At 40.6% G+C, this 18,797-nt stretch overlaps 1 protein-coding gene across 1 annotated transcript; it reads right to left on the bottom strand.

Moving 5' to 3' along the window:
• Positions 1-3,809: 3,809 nt before the first annotated feature.
• tmtc4 (transmembrane O-mannosyltransferase targeting cadherins 4) lies at positions 3,810-17,835 on the bottom strand. Its single transcript, XM_086144947.1, has 18 exons — positions 17,407-17,835; positions 17,068-17,272; positions 14,991-15,106; positions 13,894-14,110; positions 11,397-11,484; positions 11,137-11,237; positions 10,790-10,882; positions 10,443-10,604; positions 10,017-10,219; positions 9,574-9,748; positions 7,582-7,713; positions 6,990-7,069; positions 6,796-6,903; positions 6,546-6,687; positions 6,279-6,393; positions 4,393-4,505; positions 4,196-4,265; positions 3,810-4,058 (listed from the first exon to the last, which is right to left on the bottom strand). The coding sequence occupies exons 2-18, from the start codon at positions 17,227-17,229 to the stop codon at positions 3,907-3,909; spliced, it is 2,229 nt and encodes a 742-aa protein (XP_086001073.1). The 5' UTR covers positions 17,230-17,272; positions 17,407-17,835; the 3' UTR covers positions 3,810-3,906.
• Positions 17,836-18,797: the final 962 nt, after the last annotated feature.

Below are 18,797 nucleotides of genomic sequence, written 5' to 3'. Positions count from 1 at the left end.
CTGTTACTGGAAAGCCCTACTGTCCAGAGAGGGGCTCACACTCCTCCCCTCCGCCATCCACCTCTCTGCCCAAACACCCCTGCAAGAGGATAAAACGAAGCAGCGAGCCCAGCCACTGTGCAGTCAGCGTGCACGTCTGCAATTTCAAACCTCTTTAGATCATTTTTCATGCTTGCTAGAAATGAATAATGCACACATTAACTGGTGCCAGTTAATAAATTTCCATCTCGCTGCACTATATTTTTCAATAAGGGTCTAGCTGCTTCGTTTTGTTTTGCAAAACAGCCTCAGAGGACTTCTGCTGCAAATGATATCTGCCCCCCCCCCCCCCCCCCCCGTACACACACACACACACACACACACACACACACACACATGCACGCACGCACGCACATATGCTTTCATTCCACTTGCGCTGAGATTTTCCTTGACTTAGCAAATGATAAAATAAATCACCTCAAATTTTTACCGCTGTACACCAATTTTCAGTGAGTACGTCTTCTATTATTCTATATACATAATCGCTCATTGCACTTTTCCTTGCTGAAGATAAAGTGCTGCAACATTTTTCACAAGAGTGCATCCCCAACATCCAGCCCCCAGGGCACCACTACACAGAAACAGAATCAATCTTGGGGAACTTCCAGGCTTTGTAAGAGAGCCAAATTGGCAGGCTATGTCCATTATATCAGTTCACCAAAGCCCCGACTAGAATCTGGCCACACTAGTCAATTTATAGCCCATCTCTAACTATTAATCATCGCCCATGACATCATGGTCTCTCAAGAGGGTGGCTGGATGCTCTGCTACAGTGACCGTCGCTGAAAATGCCAAGGCGCGTAGATGCGACGGTCCCAATGTCCTCTGACATTGGTCCTCCTTAAAATGACAGAGCGCATCCGAGCCAGACGGACAGAGTGGTGTCAGAGAAGCGCCGCGACAGGCGAGGGGGAACCCCCTCGAAAATGCCACTGTGCCCTAGCGGCCTGCCGTGTCGCGGTGCACCGGTTGTATCCGTTCTGAGGTCGTGTCATGTAATATGATCTAGATGAAGCAGACAGGGTGGGTTCCTTGCCGTGGTGCGTGTGGGGTATCAGACAAGCTGCTCTTCTAATAAGGACTGCCACTCTAATGATCACTCAGTCTGCCTAACCTTTGACCCATACTGTTATAGAAAACAGAGGGAGGGGCAGACTGAGATGATGGGAAGGACTGCAAGTTCAAATGCGTAGAATTTACATCAATTAGACAGGCAAGATGGAGGTGCCCATCAGAGCTCATTAGGATTGTTGTGGTCGGGGGGATCAGGAGGGAGGGACAGGAAGGACCCAACAGAGGCCGAGCAGACGCATCACGGGGCCGGCCTTGATCGTGTCCTGTCACATTGATGACAATTCTCTCAAAGACCCTCTTGCAGATGCAAAACTGTTTGCGCTTCAAGCTGTCCTCTCACAGTCTTTTTAAACCACAAAGGAGAAGATAAACAAAATACATCGGCGTTCCGGACGGTCATTGTTCGTCACGCCGAGGATGTACCTTTCTTCTACGTACGAATAAAAAAAGATAATCATATGTGGATTTGGTGAGGGCTTGTTCTTATGTTTGTTGGCTTGACCTTTACACATATTCCCACTGCTGCTTCATTTAGTGTCAGAGGAAAACCTATTTGATTATAATGGTGTTGATTAGGCCCAATTCTTTATTTTCCTAGGTCTGTCTGTTGGTACTTATCAAATGCAAAATAGCACACCTGCTGTTCCAAAACACCCTCAGTGGGTTGAAATTAGGGCCCCCCTACTTCCTGTACCGCTGCTGAATTTGCTTCTGCAACAAAGGGACGGCAGATGTGTTTTTATATATATATATATATATATATATATATGCATACACACACACACACACACGCATACACACTGAGTGACAAAAACAAAATGCTTCACAGAATTTAAAAAAAAGAAATCAAACACGATACACCCCAACTTGCTAATTAAAATGATAAAACGTGATCAGTGTGACTGAAATAAGTCAATAAAGAAGAAAAGGTTCACAAGTAAATCAAAAAAAAAAAAACAAAAACAAAAACAGGAGAACAAGGAGAGGACTTCATAAGGCTGTAGAATCCCATCTTTTATTAATGTAGTCAGACAGCAGGTTTTTCTCAGTCAGAACGGATAATGAAGATGTTGGCGGAGCTGGTGAATCCATCCCTTTAATACTCACATATTTTATGATAATGAAAGGTATTCAAAGAATGATTATGATAAAAGTGGACTTCCCCACTGATGTGGCTGCACAGCTGTGCAGTTTGACAGTCAGCTGCGGGCACTGAATGAGCGGATCACACAGTAAGTTAGAAAAAAAAAAGATCCATAAGTACATAAATCCAATGGCGGACGGTTTTGTAACTGGCTGTGGACCAGCAGCCCTGCATGTCACACTGCACGACAAGAAATGATACGGGGGTAAAGCTTGAATGTCACTTTCCAAACGGTTTTGATCTTCTTCTGCCTGCAAAGTAGCATGGTGGCCTTTCACCATACTGACCTTTACATGAGCCTTGTTAAAGTAGGCTTTATCTTCAACTGAACAATACTTGGATGTGATGTGTATGTAAGCTGTGTTGAGCTTTCAGATTTTTCCAACAGACTCTTTACATCAAAGTGGCAAACAAAATAATAAACAGCGTTGAGCAACAAGGAGATTTCATCAGATGATATTAGTTGCATATTTGGAAGGTCATATACGAGGACACTGATCATGTGTTCTGTGGCACCCCTGATGTGAATATCAGTAACATCTCCCAAGCATCAAAGCAACAACTGGTGTATTGTACTGTAAGTGTAAACAAACTAAGCAGCCCCTAAAGCAAAACCATACCAGCCTGCCACGGCTTCAAAAGTTTCCTGCGAGCTGTAGGAAGCAGGTGAAAAAATAGAAGTGTATTGAACTTTAACCTCAAGTGCACACTTGTTGACTGATGTTTCACACCAAGGTTGCCTTTTCCCTCCGCAGCATTCTTCCAGAGGAGCAGGTCCATGTGTGAGTATGCATTTGTGTGCGTGCATGCAAAGTCCCCGGGGAGATCTTCTCCATCTCCCTTTGAAGCCTGTGTGTTATAGAGCTGTTTTCATACAGCACCGGCCACGGGTTTCCTGTCTCGGCTGACCTCTCTCCTCCACGCGGACACTTCTGAAACACCGGCCGGCAAAAGCACCTTTCCTACATTAACTTCAGACTATGGGAGGCGCAGGGAGGCGCGGAGGGGGGGGGGCTTTGCCATCCCGTTCAGGAACAAAGTGATGGGCACTGGAGAAGAAATAAACAAAATAAAGATAACAGTAACCACAAACGCGTAGCAAAACCCTAGACAGCTGATGTCCGTCACGTGCGGTCCATGCGTATAATCCTGCCGGACTACTGCTTTATGTTCCGACGAGACAAAATTCGGGGTACAAGAGCGCTAGAGACACTTGAGAAACGGCCAACCCGAGTAGATTTTACGACAGATTCTTTGGATCCACACTGCCCAGCTGAGACAACACCGGGTAAAAGATGATCGGTTCCACATGGCCTTCAAAGGGGTGGGGGTCACAAAACAGCACAGCGGTAAGGATGATCATGTAGCCACAAGAGGCGTGCAGCACACCTGCCCCTCATATAACTAAGACTGATAGGATATCTGATACGTAAGACGGTTAAAGCTACAAAGTGACAAACTCTGGCCGGAGAATATATTGTTTTAGCTGCACCGCCTCACGTACTGGTACATAAGAAAAAAAACAGACAAAAACGCAGAAAGTTACCATAAATCAAAAGTCTTTATTCCCAAATGTACAAACTAATTCATGGTGAAAAGTTATGAATGTGCTCTATGGGTGTCTGGAGGGGGGGTGGAAGGAGGGTCCCTCAGGGTACGAGGGTCTGCTTCAGCTGGTCCAGTTTGCGTAGCAGCATGTTATAGTTGTCTCTGGTCCCCGGTGACTCGGGGTCCAGCTTTAAGGACAGCTCGTAGTGTTTCCTCGCCAGCTCCAGTTTCCCCCAGCGATGATACAGCACAGCTGAGGACATTCACACGAGCGGTTAATTCAAACCCATTTGTGTATCAACTGCAGGTCAGGAAGGCTTGATGGCACCGACTCTTCTGCAAATTTTACAATCAGTTACGTGCGCGCCAAGTCACATAAGGTCAACTGACCTAAATTGCCATGGCAACTAGCGGCGTTTGGGTTGATTCGGAGAGCATGGAGGAAGAAGCCCTCTGACTCCTGAGGGGAGATTAAAAAAAAAAAAAGAAAGACAATGACTGAGCCGTTATTTACTAAGAGCAGACATGAAGGACGCTTGCGACTGAAAGCGTCAAGCTGCAGGTAAATAATAATCAAACTGTCTGACCTTATACTTCTGCAATTTTCCCAGGACATTCGCCAGTGAAAACATGATAGTGTGGTCACTGGGGAGCAGCCTCAGAGCCTCTCGACCGATCAGCTCCGCTTGATCCAGGTTACCTGAAAGACGCAACCAACCAGAAAAAAGATGTTATTTTTTGACACACACCATGTATACAGCCTTTGGCGTGTTTTTGCAGCTATGTGGACTATTTTTTTTTTTAAACAAAAAATAAAATGAGATAATAACAACGGTAATAATACATTTAAAGCAGAGAAATAACTGGTAAGAAAATCATAATTAACAGAATCGCTGTGGTACATTTATAAAATCGAAAAAGCAAAATATAAGATCGAAGTGATTATTATAAATGAATAAATAAGTGTCGGTGTTAAAATAACGTGGCAAATTTTGTCAAACTATACATAAGTAATGGTTCCACAGATTAAATTTTTCATCTTTCTGATAAAAATGTCAAAATCTTGATTCTGAAAATCATCTTGTTCAGATGTCTGGTTTGAAGATGGACTCCATAAAAAGGCCTGTTCAGTGGCTGGAAGTCACTGGTTTTTCATTTGCAAGACAATCAAAGAGGTTTTCTAGTGTCTTAGAAAATGATTTGTCACAAAACAGTCTTGTCATTTTATTGTCCCAATATTAGAACTTGATTCTTGTAAAATTGCAACTTTCTTCTCATAATTTCAAATTAAACCCCCCCAAAAAAGAACAGGCTGAGGTGTTTCCTTAGTAAAATGGCCTGCTAATGTTCCCTTGAGTTAAATGACAGTTAAATAACAATTGTTACTGGCACACGCGGAAATAAAAGAAAAGAAAACAAGCATAAATTGGGATAAATGACTGCAGTGATAGCCGGTATACAGTCTGCTGTCTGCTTTATTTGTCTGTGGAGCAGAATTTTCCCCTCTCAGTCACACATGGGGGAGCGGTTTACTCCCCTAATTAAGGTTGAACACAAGGCCGAGTGGGTTATTGATCTCTGTCATGGACCGTCTGATGTCTGGCCAAAACGGAGAAAAAGAAAGAAAAGGGAAAGGGAAAGGCAGACAATGACAGTCATGTCCTGAGTCATGGCTTGTGTCCTTTACTCACAACTTGCCAATGTGTGACTGCTTTTTCAGACCGTTTTGTGTCGGCTCGCTCGAAACGACACTGATTTCGCCTTTTGTTTGTGCCATGATCAAAACAAAAGGGGAATAAACACCAAAGAGAGAAGAATATACCCATTTCCTTTCTGTTTCAAATGACACCCATTGGTCTTCTTATCTTTTTTTCCTTTTTTTTTTTTTGTTTGTTTGTTGGGAGAGCTGGGGAGACGGGTGGAATTATTTGTCAGATTTGGGGAACAAATGCGGTGGGGGGACTATGAAGGGGCGCTGTTCTGGCTGAGCTTGCCCGCGTTTGATCAGTAACATATTGGACCCTGATTGGACAGTTCCAACGCCCTCCTGGGAGACTCCGCCCCCGCGGGGGCAGCTTCTGACAAAACGGCTCGAGCGTTTGGAAATCACAGCATTCTCCACACGGCAGGGAAGAGTGCCTTCAAAACTCACAACACAAAGCTTTAATACATAAATTTCAAGCATTGCTGATTCCTGCTCTTCCGGTTTAATCTTGTTGGCCATTTAGATTTCCTGCCTTTCCAAAATAACAATGTTGTGTTTCTTGGCCTTTACCGCCGAGACGAGCCACATGCAAAACACGGGGTTGCTCTTTGAAAGTAAAGTGACCCATAAATAGACAAACTGGTGGAGTTTTTTTTTTTTTTTTTTTCATGTATCCTCACTGATAGTCCGTCCAATGACCCCAAACCTTAAGCGGCGAGTGGAAAATTCTATTCCGGTCATTTTTGTGAGCGTGTGTTACACTGATACCGGTATTGTCCAACAGGATCACCATATTGTTCCAGGCCAAGCTGTGGTCTGGTTTCAGCATGGTAGCATTTCTCCAAGCATTTAGGGCATCCACATGTCTGTGCTGGTCAGCAAACTGTAATGCAAAGGAGAAAAAAAAAAAAAATGGTTACACAAATTCCTTCTTCTACAAAATGTATTGTGAAAAATCTACATTCCAGTGAACTAGTTGTTGATTTTATTGAAAGCCGTGAACTGCTTAATGGAGCTTACACCCTGGAGACTCACCAAGCGTCCCAGATTATAGTAGCAGTCTGGATATTTTTTCCGGAATCGGATGGCGTTCCAGTAGCTCTGCTCTGCTTCATTAAATTTCCGCAGGCTGTTCTGAACTATGCCCAAATTCATCCAAGCAGCAGCAAAATCAGGTCTACGAGATTAAAAAATTGCAACGTGATCAGGAGGAGCTTTCCCAAGTGCTGGAACTGGTACGGTTAAATTGCGTGTAGCGACTATTTATTTGTGTTGGATGACATACTGAATAGAGACCGCTTTGGACAACAGCTGCTCTGCCTCATTTAGTTCATTTCTCTCCTTCAGGATGTTCCCCAGGTTGTTCATGGCGTGGACGTAGGTAGGATGTAGCCTGGAGGCCGACGATAATTCCAAATAATTCCACCCCGTTCCATATAGTCAACCTAGTGGATTGCTAATCAGAGTTGCGAGACATACCTGACTGCTTCTCTGTAGTATCTGATGGCCGCCGTGGTGTTTCCTCTGTCTGCCAGGTTCTTACCTACATTATAGTGAACCTGAAAAAGTCAGGAACACATTAGGGAGTGTGGTCTGACAGACCCGACTTAACAAAAGGTACAACCGTCATCTGCCTCAGTTCAGAAGCTCATACAGCTTATATATAACGGAAATAAATGTGCATGATGTGTCGTTAAATCCCATTACTTTAATTTCAGTGTTTTTCTGCCAATGAGTTGATCATTCTCCAGTTATTAATTTTGAATTTTAGATAGTTCCTTTTTCTGTTAGCATTTATCCTTTCAGATTTTTGAGAAAAGCTATTTCGTAATTTTTTGCAAGTGACGTAACCTTCCTGCACACGCCCATTTTGTATCATTGGCTTAGTGTCATTGAAAAAGAATGAAAACCATAAGAAAATATCATGATCTCGTAGGATTAGCTCAATACGGCTGTTGTGTTTATGACCTCAAATATTGCTTGAGTGGAGATTCAGTTCCATCCAAAGGGTCAAAAGGTTAGAACATGAACATGAGATTATATTCAGCAGAGGACAAACATGATGCTCTACCTTGGCGTTGAGGGGACAGACTGTCAAGGCGCTGGTGAAAAGGCTTTGCTCCGACCGCCACTGGTGGCTGCGTATAGCGCAGCGAGCTACATACACACACAACAGTCCAAGGACAGATACACTCAAGATTCTCTGGAATTAAGAGAAAGGGGAAAAAATGAGTAAACCTTTGATTTTGATTATTTCACATTTAAGTACTTCAATTATAGTCTAAGTGAAATGAAGTAAGTATGGATCTTCCAAAGTTAGATTTTGCACTGTTTCTCTTCAGCCGAAATACCTTTCTTAGTCGCTTATGCCTGCTGCCCGTTAATTTGCATTTTATACTAAAATTACATTTCAAACTGATTTAGTTTTTGTTTTTAATTCAGAGGATGAATATTTGGGGGAAAGCCACCACTTTCTCTGATGCATATCCAAACACTGTGACAGAAGAACAGCCATTCAGGAGGCTCGAAGAAAGCCGCTAATATTGGGAATTTCTGCATAAAAGTAGTGAGGACAAAGAGAAGGGGTCTGCTAATCTTTGGCCAAAATCTCTCATCTCAAATACTGACCAACCGGCTTTAACTGTTTGAGCCTCCCTCGGCCACCAGCGGGGGAAAGCTGGTTCACACACTGATGTGAATGAGTGACACCAAATCACGTGCCATCATAAAACATCCCAAGAGACTCAGCGGCACCTGTGAGCTTTAAGTCGGCCGACAACCCGTCCAAATATTTTCATTTTAAAAAGCACTCGATTTTAGCTTCCCATTATTTGCATAACTTTAAAAAAAAAAAATTTACATCTTTTATTAAAAACTAAGTCCCAACTTTATTGAGAGTCGTCGTGCATGTGTAACCGATCTCCTGTAGCTGTTTTTTTTTTTTTGTGGACCCCATTGATTTGTTCTCGTGTCTGCACATATTAAGACATGGAAATATGATTTGCATCCGTTTACACGGTACATTTGGAGAGAAACAAGTGATGAACAAATGCATTCCAAAGTTATTTGCTAAAAGCACTAGGTTGCAACCGCAACACAAAAACAAAAAGCAACATGGGCTTAATAGACTATTTTAAGGGTTAATGTGGTGAGGCAGTGAGGAGGTGCACTCCTGTCGGTGACAGCTGAGGCCGCTGAGCTGATCAGTAGAAGAAGAAATAAATTCACCATTAAGTCTGAAACCTTTCAGTCGGACAGCAGATTCAAATATACAAAAGTGTTAATGTAAAAGAAAATATTGAAGAAAGGAATTAATTATTAACTGAGACTCACAGAACAAGGCCTTATGTGAGAACATTACTTCACTACAATTAAAAGGTTTGCTGAGCTGTGGTTCAGTTGGTAGAACGGACCTGCTGGAAGGTTAATAGTTCAATTCCAGGCTCCTCCTGTCTGCTACCATTCTGTGTGTGTGTGTGTGTGTGTGTGTGTGTGTGTTGGTACGTGTGTGAATTGCTGAATGCAATCTCGCACTTAAATAATAAAGGGTGAACTGCAATGTTATGTAAATGCTATACAAGTGGTGATCATTTACCATATGATATATATAATAACTTATTATTACATAGTTTTATCTTGGTTTTATTTTTTAGAATTTAAATTAATTTTTGGTATTTTATGGTATTATTTTGTTATAAGAGCTACAGCTAATGTACTAGTGATTATTAGTTTTTCTTTTTAAAACGTGGTAACTTCAATGGTTTTCAGTGATAGTGGGCATTAAACATGAATCAGAGTCATTGCAGTCCTTCCTATTCCTGCTGCCAGATTCTAAAAATGGATTTTAGAATACAACAAAAGAATCAACCCGAGGGTAAGTGAAGTGTTCCCTTGGCTCGCGGAAGCACTATTCATGTATTCATCCTTATGGCATGATAGTTTGTAAAAATCTCAACAGAAGAACACAGAGCCGTGCAGGAAACTGAGGCTTCATTATGTTTCAGCAGTACTATTTGGCATCCTTTATTTTGATATGGCCTTTTTGGTTTGAATGTGGCGCTACCCTGTATTTGGCCCAACGGTAGCAGCAGTGTCCCACGGCGTAAGCCAGCAGTAGACAATAGCCAGATGATGATAGATACAGCACTCTCTCGGCAATGACAAAGCCCACCCTGAAAAAGAGGTTACAAGCTGGCAGGAAGGGGATCACCAGTAGCACCAGACCCAATGTCAACGTCCTGGCATGGAGGGGACAAGACAAGAAGAAAAAAATAAATCAGCAAAGAAATTGGAATTTTCGATGAGGTTTTCCAAAAGCAGCCCTGACGTCACAAAAATTTCTCTCGAGAAATTTTAAGTGACAGAGGATTTCAAAACGTCACCGACAGCAATCCAGACTTGTTTTTGTGGTCACACAGTGGTGGATATAATACAATTTTCATAATAAAGTGTAAGTCTACGGGTACTCCGTCTCATCTATGTCCAGAGATGGTTTTGCTTGCTTACCTCCTTCTCTGGGTGTCCTGCGAGCATAAGGCTTGGCTTATCAAGCCTATCAGAAAACACCAAAATAGCAGCGGCCACACTATCCTCCAATCAGCAGCTGTCTTAATGAGCGGCACACAACCCATGGACCAATCAAAACATAGCCACCAGGGACACAGCAGCAGCCAGGCATTGAGAGAGTAGTAGTAATTATAGTTCACTATCTGTCAATCAAAGAGGAACAAGACGGGTGAAGAAAGGATGAGAATGAGGAGTGACAAAGAGGATAAGCAAGCGTTTCAGACTCGGAATAAAATTCTATTAATGATTTTAAGCAAGCAAATAGATTTACACAGAAGTACATATCAAAACGAATCAGCAATTCACTTGTACATATTCTTTACAAATATAGCGATCAGATAGTCTGCAGAAACATCTGCTACTCACTCTAAGAAACATATTTTCTGCAAATGATGCAGGATTGTCTACTTCAGTGAATGCTGGGGGTCCAGTTCCCATGATCCTCCAGCGGGCATAGAGCATTGCAAGCCCACTAAGACCCATGAGAGCAAGTCGTGCAAGCAATTCCGGCCGCAGATACTCACTCACCTGTCAGATAAATTACAGATAATGTATATAATCCATGGTTCTTTCGATTTGAGTTTTATGAATGCGTTGAACTCAAATTAACATCATTTTACATAAAGAATGTATGTGATGTGACATAAATCATACAAGACCCTGCATAATTTATGACAGTCAAGAGGGGGGAGGGTAAATAAACTGTAACTCACATTGAGTGGATTCTTCCTCAGGAGAAGCCTCTGGCTGAGTTCGTACACATTAACATTACAGATCAGGAGGACATCAAAGGCTGCATTTATACCCTGAAGCAAAATACATAGACAAGGGAAGAAAAAAAACGGGCATTTAAATTCATATAGGTCAGCAACAAAATGAAGATTTATCCATTACCAAACAAGAAAATCGAGTTTTAGGGTTGAGGAAGAGAGATGAGATCAGATCCAAAGTGTTACAACCTGATAACATGGGTTTTTAGCTGATGTCAATTCACTTATAACACAACGTTTTGATTAAACGGTATACTTAACAACACATTGAGGAGAGAAGGACTTTGTACCAAGACTGTGATGCCTTGCTCTTTGCAAAGCATGGCCGCAGCACAGAGCAAAAGGCTAGCCACGACCCACTGGACAGAAAATCTGTTGTCCCTTTTGCTTCCTGAGGGAAAAAAACAACAAGAAATCACATATAAAGTACTATATTTTATACATTTCAAACACAAAAACAGTTGCTGCAAAGTATTTGTATATCTCAGCTCAAAGCCTCCTGAACTATACAGTGTAACATTGTTATACTTTGTGCGTGTTAAATACAAACCTCTGTTGAAAGCTTTGCAGTACATCAGAAAAGAAAGCTGGAAGAACAGGGCACACAGAAGATCTGCTCGACCCACTATGCCAGCCACCTTATTGAGGTTTAAAAGTAAAGGAAAAAAAACAAAAAAAACACATAAAACGATGTGATAGGTAAGAAACAAAAAAAGAAAAAAAATTAATAAACAGCCTTATAATATGCATCTTTTCATAATCGGTGTGTCTAGTTACAACTGGAAGAAAATAGAATCTCTCATTACCAGCCCCGGCCTGGAGGTGTGTGTGTGTTGTGTGCAGTGTGTGGGTACAGTATGGTTAGCATCCTGGGGTTGCCTGCTTTGATACATACAGCAGGCCTAAGCCAACAGTCTGCCTGCCTCCCACCCCCCAGGTCTCACCCCATCCTTGCCCTGCATGATTAAAGAGAATGGAGAGAGGGAATTGCTGCCTTCCAGCCAGGCTTTAGAGCAAACACACATATGCTGGCAGGTCAATAAGCATCCCAACAAAGCTAATAGTTAGGCCTTGCTACCACAGGCACCTTGGCCTTGTACTCCCCACGGTGATGGGGCTTTTGTTCTTGGCATGGAACCACTGCATGTTTGGTATTAAAACCTCTGGACAGGAGAGAAGAGATGCCATGATGCTCTGCAGTTGGGAATAGATCTTGTTATGAAAAGTTTACTTGTGGTCAAAAAAAAAAAAAGGTAACATCACCGGATGCCTGATTGACCTGTCAAAGACCCACAACAGCATCTACTTTTATCCAGGTCCAAGTGAGGTAAGTCTCTCAAGAAAAAGATTTGTTTAGATAAAGAGTCTCACATGGGAAGATAAAACTCAAGGTCATTTTTTGAGAGCCATTCAGATCATGATGACATTTGGGAAATCTCTTTTATTTACATTATCTTTATGTTCCAACATTATGTAATAGTTAATGTCCGGTATGAACAGGTCAAGCAGTCTTTGCTGTTAATATTTGTACTTTTTAAGTGAGGTTATCCACACAAACATTTTTTATATATATATACAAAAATACAAATATATATACAAGTATACAACCTATTTTTGCTCATTATGGACATAAAGATATATGAACAAATCAATCATTTCCAGCTTGTACATTATTCAACATCCATTTTATTTACCTTAATAACTTTCCTTGTGCTGTACTGACTATAATCCAAAGTATTTCCTGACAAAGATTGAAGTTAAAATTAATTCAGTCATTTCCCTCTTATTGTCTTTCATCAATAGATGGGCCATTGTGTAATGTTTACGGTGAATCTGCAGGACAGCAGCTTGGAGCAGGCCAGAACTTGTGAAAAGGACGGATTTGGCAGTTCTGCTTTTATCCCAAACAATCAAATATTGATCTCGCATTTTAATTTTCCTATGATATATTAGAGTTCTTAATATTTGTTGCTCTACTGTGCAGCTGTGGTTGCTGCTGTAGGTTTGTTGTGGTTGCGGCGGCTTTATAGATTATAATATTTATACACCCCCGAACTGTCTGCTTTGGATATGGTTTATTCTGCTGCCAAATCTTATTACAAGGGCCCAAATTATTATTATCGTTATCATTTTTAGATATGCCATAGCATCCTCTGGAGTTGTTGGCGACGGCCACTTATTTTGTCATCTTTTCTCTTTCAATACGATGAACATGGATACGGTCCAACATTTTCAACCCTGTAGTTAAAATCAACTCATGCACATTTTAAGTCGTGCGGAATGTAGTTTTAATGCAAAACCTCATGGAATAAGCCTTATCCATCTTGTCTGAAGAATATTTGTTCTACACTGATTTTGATAATGCTGATTTTATTTATCTATATATTAATATAATGTTTTTGCTTAACTTTCATTATGCTGAAAGAGCTAATAATTTCCTTGTGTTTTTACTGTCTGATTTAGCATAATACATAAAACAAGAGAGATTTCAGTTAAAACTACTTATTTCTCTGTAGTTATAGTGGATTTGTAATACCATCACTGAGGGTGCACCAACACCAGCCTCATAGATACAACCTGGATTACTGCAGATACATGAATTATTTATTGCATCTATCTTACTGACATTATTTATGTCAGTAAGTAAACTCTCACGACATAAATGCCAACGGTTCAGTGAGGCTTCCAGACAAGGGTATCATAGAGTACGACAAACTTGAATTTCAGTGCACTGTTGAAAGATATTTTGTTCATGTGTAACTTACAAATTGAGTTTTTGCCCCTAATATCTGTTCACAGAGAGGTTGTTTGGAAAAGTCTATAAATTGCAAAGACAGAAAAATGGGTGGTGAAATGAATCCCAGGATAAACCAAAAGACCAATATGTATTGAGAAATGGGATTGTTTATCTAAAAAAAAAAAAAAAAAAAGGAACCAGTAATAGCTGGGGCTTGGGACTGTCCAAGTTTATGGTCAGCTCCAGAATCACTAAGGAATGAAAACTGAAAAATAAAAGGTTGCTGAAGTGTATCAGGAACTCTACTCACACTTTCCGTGTGGATGGGGTGTGAGGCAAAAAGGAGTGCAGCAAGCAGAGATGTCTTGGGGGCGTTGCTTGGTAGCATACTCTTCTCATCATAGGAAAGTCCACCAATTAGTATCGCAAACACGTCAATCATTAGGGCAGATATGACAGCATGAAGGATGATGTTTAGCACATGGAAGCCAACAGGGTGCAGGCCACCTGCCAACAGGTAGTTCAACCTACAACAGCCAGAGACGGAAATTCCCAATGTTTAAGATGTACAAGCGGCAGGACTTTAACACTGTGCAAGCAGGAATGAGAAGTGAAATGCAAAGTCTAAATCGAGAGAGTCATATTGAGAAATGTTGGGGAAAGGTGAAGGATCTACTTTTGGCAGTAACAAGGCCATGCTATCTATAAGAATGTTAACGCACAAGGAGACAATAAAAAAAATAAAAGAAATCTAGATGCATGGAGGAAGCTAAGGGTAAGATACTGGGGGATGTGCAGTGGGTGTTTTATTTATCTTATATTAGCTCTGTCATGCTTTTCCTCCAGGGTACAAAGGTATGGTATCAGTTCAGCATCAACTTTATTACATAAACATGCTCATTTTTCAAACTAAAAGATGCCTAACTACTAGTTATGAGGGCAGAATCTGGGCTAAAGATCACCCAACAATTAGGGCTCGGAAACATTTAGGGCCAACTCATGATCCATGATATGAATCGCAATTCAGCCTGTTTTAAAAGCAGGGTAGTTCAATAAAATCAATTATAGGTAACAAAATAAACGAAGGCTGTTATGAAAGATATGCATCTAATGTATATCTCCAAAGCGCGGTCTTGGAAAAGAGCATTCTCCTGACCTGCAGGGTTGAGTAAATGCTGGATGTTTTTCAACAGTTTCCTTTTTCTTTTCAGCACCTTTATAAAACTTTTTCATTGACATTGAATGCTTAATTCAAACCACTTTCCAGAGACTCATAAAAAATTGTCTTAATAACCTTTTGTTTACTCAATATCTTAAGGAATTTGATCTGTACTGTACTGGTATTTACAAACGAGTAGTAGTACCACGATGGAACAGTAGTAGCAGGTAAGAGAGGAAAATCCTTACCTGAACGTAAAGACAGTGAGAGGTCGGTAGGATTTGTGACTGGAGTTGCTACTTAAGTTGCTTCCCCAGAAGTCATTGCTCCAAATGTTATTCAAGGGTGTTGTTGGTTTCAAGTCCTGCAACATAAGCCAAACTTATAGCCCATTTTATACAAGTTGCAGACAATGGATCGCAGGAACTGCAGCAAGGAATGTCTCTCGTACCAATCTGTTTTTGATTTCACCAAATTAAATAAACCAGGTAGACCGTGTGACCTGAAAAGCTCAGTTTTGATGTATAAACTATAACACATATGGAAATCAAGATAATATGAATGATTCTGCAACGGGAAATCAGGAATTGACAAGGAAATAACACTTTCACCAAAAAAACAGAAAAAAGAACCCTAACAACAGCAAGACCAAATGATAAAATGTGCATTTCACAAAGTTAGGATTCTCCATATGTATAAAGATGTATATAAAGACATCATGCACTCCCAATACATACAAGAAAAACAGAAGCTGGGATTTACTCCTCGGACAACATTGCCATCAGCAAAGCCCTCAGCAGCACTGCATGTTGCACTGCATCAGCATGACAAGAGTAAAAGTGGGATACACCAGTGAAGACAACACTGATGTGTGAACCTACCCAGTCATCTCAAGACCTCTGTGGGCACAATAGGCACATGAGCCAGGTTCTTTTAAGAGGCTGTGAACCGTCACTGACAAGGTCCTCCTGTTTTTCCCAGTAACACATTTCATCAGGTGTGATTAAGCTGCTTTCAGTGGGCATGGCAATGCAGCAGGTGAAAATGATTGCTCCCTGACAGACCCTTGACTGTCCTGCCTGAGTGCAGGAGCCCTATTTTCAGGAAAAGCACCGCTTAGTTTTTGTTTTTTTTTTTTTCTGTTTTTGTTTTGTTTTATTTGGTTTTAATTGCAGCTGCAATTTGCAGAGTTGATGAGCAAAATGCCCTTTCTTAATGGGAATGACATTTAAGACCATGACATTTAAGACCATAATGGTATATATTGTGAAGAAAAATGACTAGCCATTTAAGTTATACAGAGTCATAATACGTTATCCATTTCTTCTGCCACTTATCCTTATCACAATAAGGGTCGCAGTCCCAGCTGTCATCGGACGAGAGGCCGACTGATCGCCACATACAAAGACGGACAACCATTCACTCACTCACTCCTTCGGTGCAATTTTTCCAACTTTTTCCAATCAATCTAATTTTGCAACTGTGGGGGGAACTGGAAAACCCGGTTGAAACCACACAGACATGGGAGAGAACATGCAAAGTCATCACAGAAAGGTCCCCTTGTTGGAATCAAACCAGTGTAATTTGTGCTGTGTGGCCGAAGGGCTAACCAACTTCTGCATATGTTCAAATGAATAACATTTACATAAATTCTATTGATATTCAAACTTGTTTTAGTAAATGTTTAAGCTTGATTCCTTAATTTTACAAAAGCTGTAGCTACAGTAATAATCCGAGGGATAAAATGTAATAATAATCCAATGGATAAATGGGCCCCAGGTGATAATTGTGGTATAATGAGGGATTAGGGAATTGCTTTACAATTTTGCTGCCAAATAGCCCATCAGACCTCACCCTCCATTGTTAGCTAGTGACTCTGATAATAGATACAAACAGCTACAGATCAAAAAGGGTTGCTCTTGAATGGTTTGTTTGGATTGCAGATAAACCAATTGCTTTCTGGTTATCAAATTTTGCTATATATGCTTCAAATACTGATCATATTTAGAACATTTCCTTAATGCGCTCCTGTTTTGATCACCTGGCCACATATTGGCCATATGTCACCACAGCACCAAAAGGTTATTCATCCGGTAGTTGTATGCAAAATTACAAGTGGGGTTGATTAGAATAATGAAAAAAAAATACAATACATTTTTTGTGAGCTGACCTGACAAACGTTTTGTGCATGGATTTATGAGACCGAGGTCTCCAACGGATCACACACAGACACAAACACACACAAACAAACAATCAACATGTTCAAAAGGTGCAATTTGCGCTGTTTCCCTTAGTTGCTAGGGCAGTGAATAGAGTGACATTTACCTTGTTGTTGACGATCGCTTCAGAATCATCAAACACAAACTCCCCATCATAGCTGTTTATGAAGCACAGGAGAGCCACAAGACCGACAACAACCTTGGCCTGGAGAGTTCCGATTTTTGGCAGGGGTATGTCCTTATCCCAGTAAACTTCAGACAAAGCCATAGTGCATTAGGCATTTGCTTATTCTTTATCATTATTTAGTTTCCTGCAGGAAATAGGATGGATGTTGGTTCCCAGTTTTACAGTACAGTGTCATATAAACCGCATGATTCTGGAAGAATGAATTGAAAGCACTTGCTAATATGCAGGCACATTCTTAAATACAGAGGAGATTCTTACCTTTCCTTTGAGCGGTTCGTCTTAAGAGGTAGCAGCCATATAGTGCTGTCTTTTTTGCAAGCAAGCTAATTAGAACTCGTGAACGTCAATTAATCAAGTAGCAATGGATGTGCTCGTATGATAATTTGGGGATTAGGTTGCTATATCGTAGTGGCAATATCAAATAATAACAATGCCATTGATCAAACATGACAGGTGTGTTACGAAGAGCAACGTTACCTGAGATTATAGCGTTAGCATGTCTTGTTAGCGAGTGGTTTTCATGTAACGTTACAATATGAACGTGAGTGAACGCATTACTAGAATCATCGATAACAGAGGGCATGCATATTTGCAGAAAATGTAACACTGCGTATAATTTTGCTGTCAATACAATCTGGCGATGTACAGACGGAGAAGTCACGGCTGTAAACAAATACCCACGTTCGGAATTAGATACTTCCTGATACGTCATTGTCACGTGTGCAGTTTCAGCCAATGCAGGAATTAGTAGTATGCGTCTGGACAGCTGTACAACAGGTCGTAGAGCTCATATTCAAAGGTATGCAGAAATAAGTCGCGTCTCTTACTTTAATGTATAGTGTTCAATTTTGGTTATCAAATCAATTGTAGTAATACTTTTTAACTTTTAAATGCACCGTTCCCCCTATACAATCGCCAGTATTTAACGACATATTTGATATATTTCCACAATGAATGAAATACAATGACTTCTACTATGGATAAAGTAATTATATCTGGTGAGTTTGGTGTCATTTGACCAAAAGGACAGAGTATTTGAATCATGAAAAGATTCAAGATTTAAGAAAACTGAAACCCACATGTATTTTAGCCCTGTACTGTTGATTAAAACAATTGAAAAATACAAGCTAAAAGGTTTTAATCAAGAAACACTAATTTTTCCATCCAAAAATTAAAGTTTCCTTAACCATTCAAGCCCTTTTCAATTTGTGTCTCAAATCCAGTATTTCATTTTCTGTTCCTGTGTCCCCTTTGAGTGACCATTACGGAAAGATGACAATCAAGCATGACATTGGATAAGACTACATATTGATATATATTCTCACAATGGTCAAAAGGCCATTTATTTATTCTATAATAATCACCATAGACTGTAACTGATTTTAGTAAACAGTGACGTAATTAAAACCCTATGAAGGGATTTGAATGTGCAGTTTGAAGTTAAAATCATTTAGTCAGTGTCACTGTGGTTATCTGTGGTTAATATGCACAGAATGGCCCTGTGTACACCTGTGAAATACCTGTGCTTGTTTAATCAAATTTGAGATTACCTTATGTCAACCTTTTTTTTTTAGCCATATAATTTCTTCTAGATTTGGTGCTGTTATATTCACACATCATTTGTGAATATCACTCGTGAGAAACGAGAA

The sequence above is a fragment of the Fistularia commersonii genome, chromosome 4 (genome assembly GCF_037954325.1).
Source record: "Fistularia commersonii isolate RoL2024-O1a breed Wild chromosome 4, RoL_Fcom_v1.0, whole genome shotgun sequence".
NCBI lineage: Eukaryota > Metazoa > Chordata > Actinopteri > Syngnathiformes > Fistulariidae > Fistularia > Fistularia commersonii.
This window is presented reverse-complemented; position numbering and strand designations above follow the sequence as displayed.